This window comes from Muscardinus avellanarius, assembly GCF_963383645.1.
Source record: "Muscardinus avellanarius genome assembly, chromosome: 16".
Lineage (NCBI taxonomy): Eukaryota > Metazoa > Chordata > Mammalia > Rodentia > Gliridae > Muscardinus > Muscardinus avellanarius.
This window is the reverse complement of record NC_137802.1, coordinates 54,041,628-54,056,863: the sequence shown is the minus strand read 5'-3', so window position 1 is coordinate 54,056,863 and position 15,236 is coordinate 54,041,628. Positions and strand designations below refer to the sequence as shown.

Genomic DNA, 15,236 nt, shown 5'->3' with positions numbered 1-15,236 from the left:
AGTAGCAGGGAGCCCCGCAGGACGCGGCTCGTCACTGCCGACGGCCTGGCGACCCCGAAGAGCTGAAGATGGGACCCGCACGGCCCGCAGAGTTCGGGGAGCGCTGGGACTCGGGCGCGGCGCTCCGCGGGGCTGCCTCGCTAGGCGGGGCTGGTGGAGAACGCGGTCAGCGCGCGGAGGCCGCGACCTTGACCCGCAGGCTGGGGGAGCGCGGCGCGGGGCGGGGCCGGGGCGGGCGGGAGCGCGGCCGGGTGGGCGGGGCCGTCACTCCGGGCGCGCGGCCAGTCGGCCCTCGGGGGCGGGGCTTAGAGGCCTCCGGGGGCGGGGCTAGTTCGCGGCTTTCCGACTCTGCCCCGTGCGCGGCGAGCGCGCGCGCACCCTGCACCGGCCGCGGAGCCGCTATGGGCCCGCCAGGTCCCCGGCGCCGCGCCCCGCGAGCACCCGCTTAGAGCCAGGTGGGCGGGCCAGGGCCGGGAGCCGGCGCGGGGGTTGGCGAGGGTGGGATTTCTGGGGGTCCCCGAGAGCCTGAGCGGGGGGTGAGGGCCCAGAGCCGCGGGCAGTCGGCTCGCCTAGCCTGCGCTGGGCCCGCGGGAGAAGTGCTCCGTGGGGAGCACCCGGGGAGAAGTCCTGCCTACCGGCGCCTGCCTCCTGCCTTCTCTACCGAGCCCTGGGCTTGTAATTTGCCGAGAGGGCAGAGGGAATGCCCATTCACCCAGGCCTCCGGGCCTGGCCGGCCAGCCTTGGGAGGCAAGGCGTGGGGGAGGGCCGGACACCCTAGCCAGCAGTTTCGGGGAAGCGAGGGACCTTTCTCGTCATCCTCAGATTGGTTTCGAGGGTTCTCTCATCCCTAGCCCCCTTCCCCTCTCTCCTCACCCCGGTAACTCGAGGGGTGCAGGTGCCCATCCCAAGGCTGGGTGCTGGAGTCGCCGCGGGGTGCCTAGGGAGTAGCTCAGGTATTTTGATCTGTAGGTCGGGAGGCCAAACCTGCACTCGGTGCGCTGTAAGCATGTGTCCTGTGGGTGAGGAAATGGCCTGGGGCCATCATTTGCTTTAGCCAGTGGGTGGCGATCCTGGCCAAACTGCTCCCCAAGTGACCTTGGACCCGGCACCAGCCCTCTCTGAACCTTGGTTTCTCCATTGGCAAAGTGGGACTGACATTAACTGCTTTCAAAGGTGACTGTGAAGCCGGCTGGCGCTTGCTTGTAATCCCAGTACTTGGGAGGTGAGATAGGAGGATCCCAGGTTCACAGCCACCAAGCCTCAGCTAGTGAGGCCCTCTGCCACCTAGTGAGGCTGTTTCAAAATAAAGTATAAAAAATAAGCCGGGCGTGGTGGCGCAGGCTTGTAATCCCTGCACTTGGGAGGCTGAGACAGGAGGATCTCGCAAGTTGGAAGCCAGCCTCAGCTACTTAGTGAGGCTCTCAGCAACTTAGTGAGACCCTGTTTCCAAATAAAGTATAAAATAGGTCTGGGAGAATAGCCCGGAGGTAGAAAGCCTCTGGGTTCCACCCCAGTACCACAAAATAAATAAATAAATAAATAAATAAGTAAATAAAGGATAAAAAATAGGGGTGGGAGTGTAGCTCAGAGGTAGAATGCCCCTGGATTCAATCCCCAGTTTAAAAAAAAAAAAAAAAAAAAGGTTATTGTGTGGGGTTCTGAGACAACCCACGTTATGTTGGGTGAGCCATGGCGCGAGCTTCAGGTTAAAGTCCCAGTGTGCCTGCTCATGTCCACCCCTCCCCCTGAGGCTTGTCTTCTCAGTTCTGCTGTTCTCCATTTGACTGAGCTTTCTTTTTTTCAGGATTGAAGCTACAAGATGGCTGGCCAGAACCGTGGGGGCATCAGCCCCCTCCAGCACATGGTGGCCTCAGGGGCTGGGGCTATGGTCACCTCCCTCTTCAGTAAGAGCTGGGGAGCTGGGGTTCGGGCAGCTGGGGATCAGGGCAGACCAGAGATCGCAGACAGCTTGGTTGTGGGGGAGGACAGAGCTGGGATTGAGAGCCTCCTTCTCCCCACCCCTCAGTGACACCTCTGGACGTGGTGAAGGTCCGCTTGCAGTCTCAGCGCCCCTCAGTAGGCAGTGGTGAGTGCCTGACCACAGAGCCAAGGTGGGAGGGGCTGGGCAAAGCAAGTATCGCCCAGAGATGGGGCCCCTGAGGTTGGTGGGGGACTCTCTGACTTGAGGCACTGCCTTGTGTTTTAGAGCCGATGTCTCCCCCCAGACTCTGGAGCCTCTCCTACACCAAATGTGAGTGTCCCACACCCCAAGGAGCCTGGGAGGGCCCAGGGAGGGGGGCTCCCCGGCGCCCATCGGCCCCATAATCATGCTAGCACATACTTCAGGTCCCGCCAGCCAACTCTCTGTTCACCAGACCGTCCATTGCAGGGACCCAGCCCTCTGGCTCCCCCAACGGGGACTCGCCACCTCCCGACAAGGTTCCAGGGCCTCATTCATCTCCTCCCCCCCCCCCCCAGTGCCCTCCTCTCTCCAATCCACAGGGAAGTGCCTCATCTATTGCAATGGTGTCCTGGAGCCCCTGTACCTGTGCCCAAATGGCACCCGCTGTGCCACCTGGTTTCACGACCCAACCCGCTTCACTGGCACTGTGGTGAGGATAGGCGTTCCTGAGGGACTCTGGGGAGAACGGGTGTTGTAAGGCATGAAGAGGCATCCGCTTCCGTTTGGGGAGGGTTTCCTAGGGGAAGTAGTGCTATCGTGAGGTTTTTTATTTTTATTTTTTTCTGTTTTCTGTATTGGGGATCAAATCCAGAGCTTTCTGCATGCTAAGCAAAAGCTACTCCTGAGCTATACGCCTGCCTAGTCCTCCATGAGGTTTTGAAGGGTGAATAGGAGTTCCCCTGCAGCCACCGGGGAGCTGTGTGTGTGGAGGCCTGAGGGGCTAACTGCCTCACAGCAGGACAGGCTGTTCGCAGCGGCTGAGGGCATCAGGCAAGGGCCTGGCCTGGACAGCCCATCACAGCCCTGTTCGTATCCGTTCTCTTCCCCCTGTGCTGGCGCCCACTTGGCTAGGATGCCTTTGTGAAGATCGTGAGGCACGAGGGCACCCGGAGCCTGTGGAGCGGCCTCCCCGCCACCCTGTGAGTAGCCGAGTCCTGGCTAGCCTTCCCCGCACCTGCTCATTTCTGGTGACTGGCTGCGTGGGGGGGATGCTTGAAAGGTGTGGGGGTTGCGGCTAACCTCTGTCCCCACCCCTAGGGTGATGACCGTACCAGCTACCGCCATCTACTTCACGGCATATGACCAACTCAAGGCCTTTCTGTGTGGTCGAGCCCTGACCTCTGACCTCTACGCACCCATGTTGGCTGGCGCACTGGCCCGCTGTGAGCTCAGTCCTGGGCCCTTGAGCTCCCTCTGCCCCCTCCTGTGTCTGAGCCTAGTCAGTTCCGGCTCCTGGCCCTCAGCCTCTGCCAGCTTGTGGGGTGGGGGGTTTTCAGTCCCCAGAACCTGGCCTTAGCAGCTGGGCACTGCCATGTGGGCTCCGTGGCCTGACTCTGCCCCTCTCCCCCGCAGTGGGCACTGTGACGGTGGTCAGCCCCCTGGAGCTGGTGCGAACAAAGCTGCAGGCCCAGCACGTGCCCTACCGGGAGCTGGGCACCTGCGTCCGGGCTGCGGTGGCTCAGGGCGGCTGGCGCGCACTGTGGCTGGGCTGGGGCCCCACGGCCCTTCGAGACGTGCCCTTCTCAGGTAGGCATCCTGGAGCACAGGAGGCGGGGTGGTGGGTGACAGCAAGAGGCACAGCCAGTCCCTGCCTCGTTACTAATGGCCACCGAGTCCTTTCCCAGCCGGGCTTTCATGAGCTCAGTCTTGCAGAGTACCCCCTACAACATCTGACACAGAGGAGACAAGTCCACGACCATCCTGGTCATCGGTGGGCGGCAAGAGGTCTGGGGCCTACCTGCCTGGCTTCCACACCTCTAATGAGTCCACCCCACTTCCCAAGCTCTGTACTGGTTCAACTATGAGCTGGTGAAGAGCTGGCTGAACGGGCCCAGACCTAAAGACCAGACATCTGTGGGCATCAGCTTTGTGGCGGGTGGCATCTCAGGGACGGTGAGTCGCCTGCCGGGGTGAGGCTGGTAGGGTGGCCATCAGGGGGCCTGGGGTCGATGGAGAAGGACCTGAGCACCTGTCATGGCTGGCCTGCTATTCAGCCAAGCCTGGGAGAGGGGAGCCTGGGTCCTGGGCTCAGGGTGAGCCCTCTCCCTCCCACCAGGTGGCTGCCATCCTGACTCTACCCTTTGACGTGGTGAAGACGCAGCGGCAGGTTGCGCTGGGAGCTGTAGAGGCTGTGAGAGGTGAGTGCCCAGCCCAGGGGCGGGGGGGGGGGTCAAGCACGCAGGGTCCTACTGAGCTGGCCTTGAACCTGCAGTGAAACCCCCGCGCACGGACTCCACCTGGCTGTTGCTGCGGAGGATCCGGGCCGAGTCAGGCACCAGGGGGCTCTTTGCAGGTGGGTGTCTTGTCTGCACGTGCCTGTGCTCCTGCATCTGGGAGCTGGAGCCTTGAGACCTGTCTTCCCTCTGCAGGCTTCCTCCCGAGGATCATCAAGGCCGCCCCCTCCTGCGCCATCATGATCAGTACTTATGAGTTCGGCAAAAGCTTCTTCCAGAGGCTCAACCAGGAACAGCGCCTGAGCCGTTAAAAGGGGCCAGCGACTCCAGCGCCTCCACAGATGGGGGCCCGAGACTGAGCCAAGTGCCTTCTCAGCACGGGGCTCACCTCCCTCCAGCCCGTGAGCCCCAGTAGGGTGGTCCCCAAGCCCTGGGTCACCCCGGCCCTCCTCAGGCTTGCCTTGATTCCTGTTGCAACCCCCTTCCAAGATCATCATTTTATTGTCCCCCAAGTTCAAGACCAAATCTGACAGCCGCCCGCTCTTGTGTTCCCTTTGTGTTTGCTGAGTTGCTGTAACTGGTCCCAAGGAGCCAAGGACCCCAGGGTCCAGTTTCATTTTCCCAGCACTGTTCACCCCCTGTCTAAAGATGATGAATCCCGTGCGGAATGTGTGACTGTGGAATGTGTGACTGCGGCGTCTAGGTGTGGGGTGGGGAGGGAGCAGCCTGCAGGAACAAATGTGGGGCGCCTGGGGGGCCCGGCTGCTGGCCTGGCACCCACAAAGCAGCTGCTCTCCCCAACTTAGGCGAGGAACTGGAACTGAAGGAAGTGACAAGTTGCGCTAGTGCTCCCTGGCATGGCGCTAGTGCTCCCTGCCATGGCGGAGGAGCCTGCTTAACTGTAGGCTCCTGCTGAGTTGCTCAGGCTGGTCCCTACGTTGCCCCAGAGGGCTCGCCTCTGTACCTGGGGCTGGGTGGGTATTAAGAGGTCCTGCCCTGGGTGGATCCCTGCTTGGGATGCACCATACAGAAGACCCCTGTCACCAGATGCCATGATCCACCTGGCATGCACTGGTTCTGACCCCTTGGTTTGGAGACAGGCACTGACTATCTACCTTTCCTAAGCTCAGCATGGGGCCGCCCCAGACCCACAGATGAGGCCGCCCTCAGTCTTCTGGTTTTTATTTGCCTGATCCCCCTGTGGGTGCTGAGGAAGGAGTGACTCAGAAGGTACACAAGGACAGACCAGAGGCAGGGCGGTGGGGTACCAGCTGGGCCCCCAGCTCCTGAGGAGGGAGTGGGGGATGAGCAGGGGTGGTCCCAGAGTCAGCCAGGCATCGAGGTCACTGGAAGAATGGAGCCGCTGCACTCTGGGGGCCTTGCTGTGGCCTTGGTGCCCCTGCCTCCTGGGGCTGGGAGCCACAGTGGGCTAGCAGCAAGGGTGGGCTTCCCCTGGAGGCCCCTGGCCGGGTGGTCAGTGTCCTGGAAGGGTGGCCTGTGCTGGGGGACTCAGACGTAGCAGGTGGGGCTGGCACTGCCCACGCCGCTCCTCAGCTGGGGCTCAGTGCTGGGCTGCCCTCGGGGCTGTCGCTCACCAAGCACTCGTTGGATTTGAAGCTCGCCAGGGACTTGCAGCTGGGGATGGAGGCCAGGGAGCCGCAGAGGCCCAGCATGGAGGGCGTGGGGTCCTTCCCTGGAGAGAGAGGGGCGGTGAGGCCAGGCCAACCCGTCTGTGTGTGAGAGTGGGGAGGGAGCGGGCAGCGGAGGGACAGCCTTCAGGCCACCCACCCACCCCCGCCGCCTTTCTTGCAGAGTGTGAGTTTCTCCTTAAGCTTGTGCTTGTGACATGCACGGTGCTGGGGACACTGTTGTAATAATCGGTTTATGTCTCTGTCTCCCCCTGAGGTTCATTCTTTGTTTATTAAACACAAAATGAGCACTTGCTCTTTTCCAAGCACTGGGGACACAGAACAGAGAGACGTGGTCCCTGCCCCCGTGGAGCTCACAGTCTGTTGGGGGAGACAGACACACAGACAATCACAAACAGTGTAGTGGGTTACACAGCCACAGCCTGCCTTGTCTCAGAGAAGGTCTAGGGTCATCCAATACAGTGGGATTATAAAAAAAAAAAAAAAAAAAAGACAGGAAGTCCAGGCACAGGGCAAACTAGGATGGGAAAAACAAGACGAGCCAGGGGTGAGGTCAACACAAAATGCATGCGTTGAAGTCCTGGGTATTCGCCCGAAGGGAGCCACTAATTTGGCTCTGAGCTTCCTGGCAGCCAGAGAGAAGGGGGAAACAGTGGTCAGGCAAGCAGTTCACAGTGTGCATGAGGTAAGAACAAATTAATCGGGCTGAGGAATTCCCAGGAATCTGTGAGCCCCAGGGGCCTGTCAGGATACCAAAAGTCATTGGCCCAAGCCACATGCCAATCGTGGATGTTATTTTGTAACAACATTGCCATTTTATTATAGGAATGGGGCTCAGTGAGGTGGAGGGAGGTACCCTGGGTCCTGCCTGAAGTCCCTGTGTTCTCAGTGCTCTGGAAGGTCTGAATGTGGGGTGGGGCTGGGACTGACTACAGGTGCAGCGACCCAAGGCCTTTCCTGCAGCGGTGCCGGGGTGGGAGGCTCACCGATGGGGCCCCAGGGCTCTTCATCCCGCTTGCCCTCTCCCAGGCGCTGGGAGTCAGAGCTCAGACTGGCCTCAGCTGACAGCGGCTCGGTGCTCATGAAGCTGTGTCTGTAGCAGAGGGGAGAGAGTGTGCAGGCAAGGCCTACACTGAGCCCTTCTTGGGGGAGGCGGGGACGCTCAGGCCCGAACGAAGCCTAGATGGGGCTTACCTCCGGTAGAGTTTGGAGTTGCTGGCACCCTCGGCCCCATTGAGCGTTCCCAGCGAGGGCCATTGGTTGACCAGGGGTGTGGTGAGATCCTTGGAAGCCAGGGCCAGGGGGGCGTGGTCACTGGGGATCAGACCTGTCCTGGGAGGGGGAGGGGGGTCAGGCCTGGCTGAGATGGGAGCAGAAATAGGGAGGGGAGACTCAGCAAGGGGTGGGGGAAGGTTTTAGGAAGGAAGCCTGCATAGCAAGAATGGGAATACAGTGTTGAGGTCAGTGGAGCAGATCCTGGCCAGCAATGGAGATGGCGCTGTGGGTGGAAGGATAATGGAGCGTCACAGGAGTCAGTCGGGATGGCGGGGGAGGGCCGTGGGGAGTCTTGGGAGATGGTGCTGGACGATCAGGTTTAGGAAGGAAATGGTACGGGGACCCTTGGGGTGAGGTGGGGGCCCCCCAGTGATGGCGGCAGCGAACTGAGGGTGCAGATCAGAGGGCTGTTGAGCAGTGGGAGCGAGGCAGTCACGCTGAAGGTCGCTTAGGGGCATCACAGGCCCTGTGGGTAAAGGCGGGGCTCCCTGAAGTAATGTTGGAGGGCTACTCTAGCGGCCGACTGCTGGAGGTCATGGGAAGGCTTTGCAGGGATGGGTGGGAAGGAGTGGAAGACCGCGGGTGGTGGCGGGTTCCCCGGGGCCTTGTGGCTGGGGTCAGGGCCAGGGCCGGCGGCCGCGCTCACAGCTGCTCCTGCAGCTCCAGGATCACGCCTTCCAGCTCCCGCTTCTCGCGCTGGTTCTGCGCCGCCGCCTCCTCCAGCTGCTGCTGCAGCCGCCGGTTCTCCGCCTCCAGATCCTTCAGCTGCGACTCGCGCAGGCGCACCAGCTCCTCCAGGTAGCCCTGCGGGGCGCCGGCTCAGTCCCGCCCTGGCCCCGCCCCCGCCGGGCCCCGCCCCGCCGGGCCCTGGCCCCGCCCCCCGCACCTTCTGCGCGTAGACGATGCGGAACTTCTGCTCCATCTTGTGCCACTTGTTGTACCAGCTGTCCTCGTCGGTGACGAGCGGCAGGTACGGGTGCTCGGGCGAGTTGTCCTCGCTCGTGCTGCTCTCGGCGCTGTGCCGCTCGTCCTCGTCCGTCAGGTAGTCGAAGCTGCGGGGGGAGCGGTGGGTAGGGCCGGCCGCAGCCCCGCCGGGACCCCCGCCGCCCGATCGCCGCTCACCTCTGGGTGAACTTCAGGTAGGGCGTGTAGTCGATGACCACCGGGGTCTTCCCGTCCAGGACTTCGCCCTTTAGACAGAAGCTGGGCAGAAGAGCCGCAGGGTTGGGGGAGGCTGAGGGGATGGAGGCGCGGACCTTCGTGGGGGAAACAGCCCCCTCCACTCGCAGGCCCCGGACCCCACCTGAAGTCGATGGCGCTCAGTCCGATCAGCATCCCGGTGAGGACCGTGGCTTCCTCCCGTAGCATGATGGCTCCAGAGTCATAGAAGCGCCTGCGGGGATTCAGGGAGGGAGTGAGGGAGCCGGGGCCTCCCAGGACTTCTCTGCCCAGTTTACTACAAACCTTTCCAGCGCACTGCTGGGGTAGGCTTGGCTCCCCCTCAGCCTGGGGCTATGGGATTAGAGCCTGTGTTCCCATTTACTGGAACTCGTGCTCCCTGGGAAGACACTCCTCTGCCTCCTACCCGGTCCCCATCAAGGAGTCGCCCTGATCATTTAAGTCAGACAGCTGGCTTGGTGGTGCACACTTGTAATCCCAGCATATGGGAGGCTGAGACATGAGGATCTGGTTCATTCATGGCCAGCCTCTGCTACTTAGGCCTTTTGCAACTCAGTGAGACTCTGTTTCAAAATTAAAAAGACTAAACAAAATAGGGCTGGAGGCCTACCTCAGAGGTAGAATACTCCTGGGTTCTATCCCTGGTACCACAAATAATAAAATAAAATAAAATAAAATAAAAATAAAAAGGAGGGCTGGGGTGTAGCTCGAAGGTAGAATGCCCCAGTTCCACCTCTAATAGTGCAATAAATAAATAAATGAATAAGAAAATGTGTGGCTTACAGTAGGTACTCAAAAAGCCAATTGCTCTGAAAAGTGGACACAAGAAATGTAGTAAAAAATGTCAGGCTGCGTGTGTCCACGTGGAGGTGGAGCCACACGCCCACCAGCTGTACCCAGACAGCTTTCACATGCCTCCTTCCCACACTGGCACATCCTGCCTTGCTACCCCTGCCCCAGGGACCCCGCTTCTCTGCACACCATGGTCCAGAGATTGGGGTCCGTGGATTGAAGCTCCCCCCTCAGGGGAGCTTATTTTGGGGGAGCAAGTACAGAACTGCAACCATTATTTGGAGGGCTGGTGGGGCTGTCAGTTGTGGGTCACAGCACACAGCCGACAAGTAAAATGGCCGTGGTTGAGGCTTATTCAGAGGTGTGTCCGAGCACAGAGCCATGCCTGATGGGGCTGCAGTGGCAATGAAAGTGGATAATGGGTGATATTTTTTTTTTTTTAAGTACTGGGGATTGAACCTAGGGGCATTCTACCTCCAATCTCCACCCCCAGCCCATTTTTTTTTTTTAATTGAAGCCAGGCATAGAGGCACATGCCTGTAATCCCAGTATTTGGGAGGCTGAGACAGGAGGATTGCAAGTTCAAGAACAGCTTTAGCAAGTAATGAAACACTCATCAACCTAGTGAGACTCTGTTTCAAAATAAAAAACAAAAATAGGGCTGAAGGTGTAACTTAGAGGCAGAATGCCCCTAAATTCAATCCCCAGTACCACAGAAAGAAGAAAGAAAGAAAGAAAGAAAGAAAGAAAGAAAGAAAGAGAGGAAGGAAGGAAGGAAGGAAGAAAGAAGTTGCTAAGGGTCTCACTAAGTTGCTGAGGCTGGCCTTAAACCCGAGGCCTATCTCAGTCTCCCAAGTACTGGGATTACTGACACACACCACCGTGCCAGGTAACAGAATTTGATTTGGAAGTGACGGTAGAGGTGCTGTCCGTGTAGCCTGGCTGACCCATGCTTGGTCTCCAGGAAGGAAACTAGCAGTGTATGCTGGGGCTTGTAGTCCTGGTACTGAAAGTTACTGCGGGAACTTAGGGACCCTAGTTAACGAATGCGCACGCTGGGACCCGTGAGCCAAGCCGCCTGAGGTCTGACCTGGTGGTCCGGACGTCCCGCAGAGCCGTGGTGATGTACTCTGACATCCGCTTCTCCATAAGTGCCACCCGGATCCATGCCCGGCCCTGGAAAGCACGCTCACCTTTACTTGCCCCAGAGGGACCTCCGTGTCCAGCATCAGGCGTGGCCCTTCTCCCCGGCGCCTGGGCAAGGGGTGAGGACCTTGCCCTGCCCGCCCGGCCCCTCACCTTGGCGCGGGCCGTGCTGATGTTTTCCATGCTCTCGATGCTGCTCACGCAGTTGTTTTGCACTTTGCTGCAGGCCAGCCGGATATAGTCCCAGAAGCCCCGCTGCCCATCAGAGCTGAACCAGCTCGCTGGACCTGCTGGGGCACAGGCTGAGCCAGGGCCGGGAGGGGCACAGCAAGACCAGGGGGTGGGAGAGAGTTGTGTAATGAGGCACTTGCTTGCACACACATGCCACCTCCCCAGATGTATGTGCACGTGCGTGTGCAGTGTGTGTGCGTGCAAAGGGCATGTCCGTAGATAGCTGCGTGCCCACCTATGGAGCTGGTGGATGGAAACCCTGCCTCTCTCCCCGGCTCTGTGCATGAGCTTCTGTGAGCGGCCCAAGGATAGGGTTTAGAAATCCACGGAGGATATCAGAGTGGAATGCCCGATACCAGGCTAGGAGTCGGAAGGCTGGGCGATGAGGGACAGGAACTCAGGCCCACCTTTGAAACAGTGGCTGAGGATCTGCTCCAGAATGGCTTCAAAATTGACGAACTCCTCGGATGAGTCATCGATGGGCTCCGCCGTGTACTTCTCCAGCAGGGTTTTCACAGAGAACCTGGGGTAGGGGGCAGGTGAGAAGACGGGGTGGCGGTGGAGGAAGGATGTCAGGCTGAGGGGAGGGCACGAAAGGGCATGGTGGGTGGTGGCTGAGGCTGGGCGACCCTCGGGAGGACCCGCCATGTGGGTGAGAGGGGGCAGGTGGGGATAGAGTGACAGGCAGTGGGGCACCGATTGAGAGGAGATGTCAGAGAACAGAAGCTTTGGCAACCAGGTATGAGATGGATGAAACAATGGGTAGAAAGACAAGGGCCAGGAGGCTCTCCCCAGCCCCTTCCTGCGGAGCTCTACCCCCCAGGGTGTGATCAGGGCAAGCTGGTCAGGAGCCCCTCCCCTGGGCTGTCTTCCACTGTTGCTAGGACAGCCTTCCATCTCCTTGGTGACTTGGGGTCACCTGTGCCAGGCTTGAGTTGGTGCTGTCCAGAGCCTGGGTATGCATGGGTGGCCAGGTGGGCTCTAAGCTCACAGATGTCTCCTCCCCCCTTTTCCTTCCTGGCTTGGCCACCCACATACTGGCTGCCCAGAAACAGGCAGTGCAGAGCTGGGCAGGAGGAGGTGCAGGGAGGGGACCTTGACAGCAGATAGCTGCAAGGGGCTTGGGGCTAAGACACAGCTTGCCAGGGAGGAGAGGAGCAAGGGAGGCCAGCGGGGCTGCCCCCCAGGCCGCTCAAGCCTCCTCTGCAGTCCCTGCCCTGCAGGCTCCCCTGTATGGTGGCAGAGCAGGTGTGGGTGAGTGTCCAGGAATATGGGAGCTGACTGGAGCTTTCCTTTTTACCAGGCACTAGGCTTGGCATATATTGCCACAGCCCTGGAAGCTAGCTCCAGGTCCTCTTATTATCACCACCACCCCCATTTTACAGATAGAGAGACTGAGGGTCCAAGAGGTTGACTCATCTGATCAGCCATGTAGCTTGTGCGGAGGCAGGCAGGCCGGCATGTCTGATTCCAGACCCCTTGCTCTTCGGGCTTCATCTGTGGCCTCCTGGTGGCTGTCTCATTACTGGGGCCCTCTCAAGCTTCTCCTCCCTCCCTCTGTCCTCCACTTTGCAATCCCCAGCCCATGGCACTGGCCTCTGAGACTTTGGGGGCTAGTGACACGGCTGAGCGCTGCCCCCATCTTCCCTTGTCTGGCCTGAGATCGGAGCCAGGTCAGGGTTGGACTGCATGCGCTAGGGGAGGCATCCTGCTGAGTCCAGGTCCTGTTCCTTGGGTGCAAGCGGGAATACTAGTTCTTGCCTTATTAAATTTTGGTTCAGATCCCAGGCAGGGTTTGGAGAAGGTGAGTCTGAACGGGCCGCTGGACAGGGGTGATGAGGAGCCAGGCCGTTCGTTCATGGGAAGGCTGGGCCTGCCAGGAGGCAGCCTGCGCTTGGGACATTATCCAGACCTCATCATGCACCCCCCCCCCTTGACTTGATTCTTAGGTCATTTGAGTCAGAACCTGACTAGGGCTGGGCCAGCGTGGCAGCCATCTGTCAGACTTGCTGCGCTGCGGAGCTGGTCATCGCCTCCAGGGATCCCCTGGTGTGCTCCCTGTAAGGAGGTGCACTGGCTTGCTGCAGGTTACCATGGAGACGTGGAGGCCAGAGCCCAGGGGAGCCCACAGCCTGCTAAAGGGAGCCATCCTGGGAGCCAGAGGCAAACCACATGACAGTGGTAAGGTAACAGGCCCCCAGGGTTTCTAAGCCTTTGTCGCATTCCATTCCCCCAAAAGTCTACCCTTTGCTCCAGCTCTAAGATGTTCTGGTCCACTTAAAGCTCTGCTTCTCCAGCCTAGGCCAAGGACTTCCCTGCTTTCCACATGCAAGAGAAAGGAGAAACCTAGAAGGTGAAAAGCCACGAGAGGGCGTGAAGGGTGTCAGCAGGACAGGGCTGCTTGGCATGCCAGGCACGGGCAGGGCTCCCTCGGCAGGCGGCTACATGCTTCGCTATGGCTCTTACATCTAACACGGTATGGCGAGGCACCCAAGGTCCAGAGTGCTCGAGAGTCTCCCCTGAGGTTGCACAGCTAACTAAGGTCAAAGCTTGGACCTCGGACCATCTGGACCCAGAGAGAGAAGCCTTCACTTTTCACCATATTGGCAGAGTTTGGGGATGAGGGCAAAGGTGGGGGCCTGCACTTTGGGCTGGGTTGCTGCTACACTCATTCTTACCATAACATTCCAGGCATTCATAGAGGTCTGAAGTGCACAGCCCCGTGCAAGGCGCTAGGGACGTGATGGTGTGAGATGTGGTGTGGTTGGGTATTTGCCCAGGAACCTGGAAGGAGCTTTGGGAGCCAGGAGCCAGGGCATCAGGTGGGCACCGGTTCCTGGGAGCCGGAGCAGGGCTGGGGCCTGTGTGCCAGCAGGTGGGGCTGGAAAGCAGAACAACTCAGCCCTGCACCAGGGAACACCTGCTCTGAGGGGCAGCCCCCGAGGGCTGGGGCAGGGCCCGCTGCAGGTGGAGATGGCAGCGGGTCTGGGGCTCCCAGAGGGGGAGGCAGGTGCAGAGACTCAGTAGCTGGCCATCTCTTGGCTTCAGGGCAGGACAGGGAGGGTGAGTCACTGCAGGACCCAAGCGGGAAGGATCACTTCCTGGGCCCTGGGAAATCAGAAGAATCTTCCCAACCCTTGGGCAGCCCCACCTCAGGGGCCAGGGCTTCTGCCCTCCCGATTTTCTACCCTTGAGCCCAGACTTCTGCCTGTAGGCCCCAAGTTCCTCCCACAGGAGGGCCCTGCCCTGAGCCCTTCACTGGTGGGTTGGGGAATTTTGCCCACCTGCCGGCTTTAGCAGGTCAGAGTGGAGGAGGCACCATCCCTGCCCCAGGGTTAAGCATCAATCAGAAAGACTCCCAGGAAATCCCCGCCTGGGGGAAGCCAGGCTAGGGGGGGGGCAGCAGTGAGGTACTTGGAGGGCACTCGCCCCCCCCCTCAAGGGTTCCGGGTTGCCCACCCAGACCCTCCCAGCAAAAGAGCCGGCCATCCTCCCCCTCCCCCTCGCACACAATGTCACTTCCTGGTTCGCACAGGAAGCTGCAGTGTCAATTAAACACCCCCACCCCCCAGGCCCCAGGCAGGGCATAGGCCTGGGTTGGCCTAGAAGGGTAGAGACCCGATTTCTAACCCCCCTCCAGGTTCTGGGCCCGGGAGAGCCCGAGGACGTCCCTTTAGCCCTGAGCTTCCTTCCCTTTTCCCCGCGGCTGCCGGGCGCCCTCCCGCCTGCACGCTCAGCCCAACCCCTCCCCGCGACCACCCACCCCCGCCCGCCGGCGGCGCCCACCTGCACACGGTGATCAGGTTCCTCCGCTCCACGGCCACGTTGCGGGAAGACGCTTTCTTGGAGGACAGCCCCAGAGCCATGGTGGTCTGGACAAGGCTTGCTTCCATCCAGATGTGCAGCCACTGCTGCCGCCGCCCGCTGCCCCCACCCCGCCCGGCGCCCGGGCCTCCTCACCGGATCACGGCTGGGCCCTCTGCCCGCCCGGGCCCCTCGATCTCTTCACCGCCATCCCCCTGCCTCTACGCCGGTTGTCCAGGCGCCTCGCTCCCTCCCCCGGCGGCGATTCCCGAGCAAAACAAGGCCGGGGAGGGAGCTCTCCGAGGTGCTGAGCCGGGGCCGTCACCCCCTCCCCCAGCCGCCCGCCCCCCTCGGCTGGTGACGTCAGAGCCCTCGGGCCCCGCCCCCAGCAGGCCGGGGACCAATCCGCAGAGGGTGCAGGGTTTGGGGGAAGGGGAGAAGTCTAGCCCCCCCCCCCCGCCCCCAGGGAGAGCAGTGGGGGGCCTGGAGATTGCGGGGAGGAACCGGGAGCCTGTCTTCCACCCCTGTGGTGCACTGAAGGCCTGTCCATCGCCCCTACTCCTGTGTTTCCGACCTGTGATCGGTGGTGTCTATCTCTCATCTCCCCTGGTTGCCTGGGAAACGGAGGTGCTCATCTCTGGTACCTCATCCCAGCCCCACCCCCACCCACTCAGCCTGGGCATCCTGAGAGCTGGCGGCCCTAAACTGCTAAGCTGGGAGGCTAAGGAGCATTCAGAAACTGAGTCTGTTTGGGCCAGACCAATGCAGCCAGCCTCTCCTAGGATGGAGGATGAGACCCAGAAA

The 15,236-nt window shown here is 60.6% G+C and overlaps 2 protein-coding genes across 3 annotated transcripts; one reads left to right on the top strand and one right to left on the bottom strand.

The window, feature by feature from the left end:
- Window positions 1–1,819: 1,819 nt before the first annotated feature.
- On the top strand, window positions 1,820–4,667 carry SLC25A39 (solute carrier family 25 member 39; the record flags this gene model as incomplete). The annotated part of the gene is made up of 11 exons (XM_080713158.1): window positions 1,820–1,904; window positions 2,027–2,086; window positions 2,207–2,251; window positions 2,479–2,612; window positions 3,035–3,102; window positions 3,221–3,345; window positions 3,536–3,709; window positions 3,966–4,075; window positions 4,239–4,320; window positions 4,395–4,475; window positions 4,552–4,667. The coding sequence occupies 11 exons, from the start codon at window positions 1,820–1,822 to the stop codon at window positions 4,665–4,667; spliced, it is 1,080 nt and encodes a 359-aa protein (XP_080569284.1).
- Window positions 4,668–5,906: 1,239 nt separating this feature from the next.
- Window positions 5,907–14,521, bottom strand: RUNDC3A (RUN domain containing 3A; the record flags this gene model as incomplete). 2 transcript variants are annotated; one of them, XM_080713156.1, is made up of 11 exons in its annotated part: window positions 5,907–6,049; window positions 6,992–7,098; window positions 7,200–7,337; window positions 7,927–8,084; window positions 8,167–8,332; window positions 8,403–8,483; window positions 8,584–8,673; window positions 10,342–10,427; window positions 10,551–10,699; window positions 11,036–11,151; window positions 14,415–14,521. In XM_080713156.1, 11 exons carry the CDS (start codon window positions 14,519–14,521, stop codon window positions 5,907–5,909), a joined length of 1,341 nt encoding a protein of 446 aa, XP_080569282.1. The 2 variants fall into 2 exon arrangements, with proteins under 2 accessions (XP_080569282.1, XP_080569283.1); XM_080713157.1 differs by having other exon boundaries at window positions 10,551–10,684.
- Window positions 14,522–15,236: the final 715 nt, after the last annotated feature.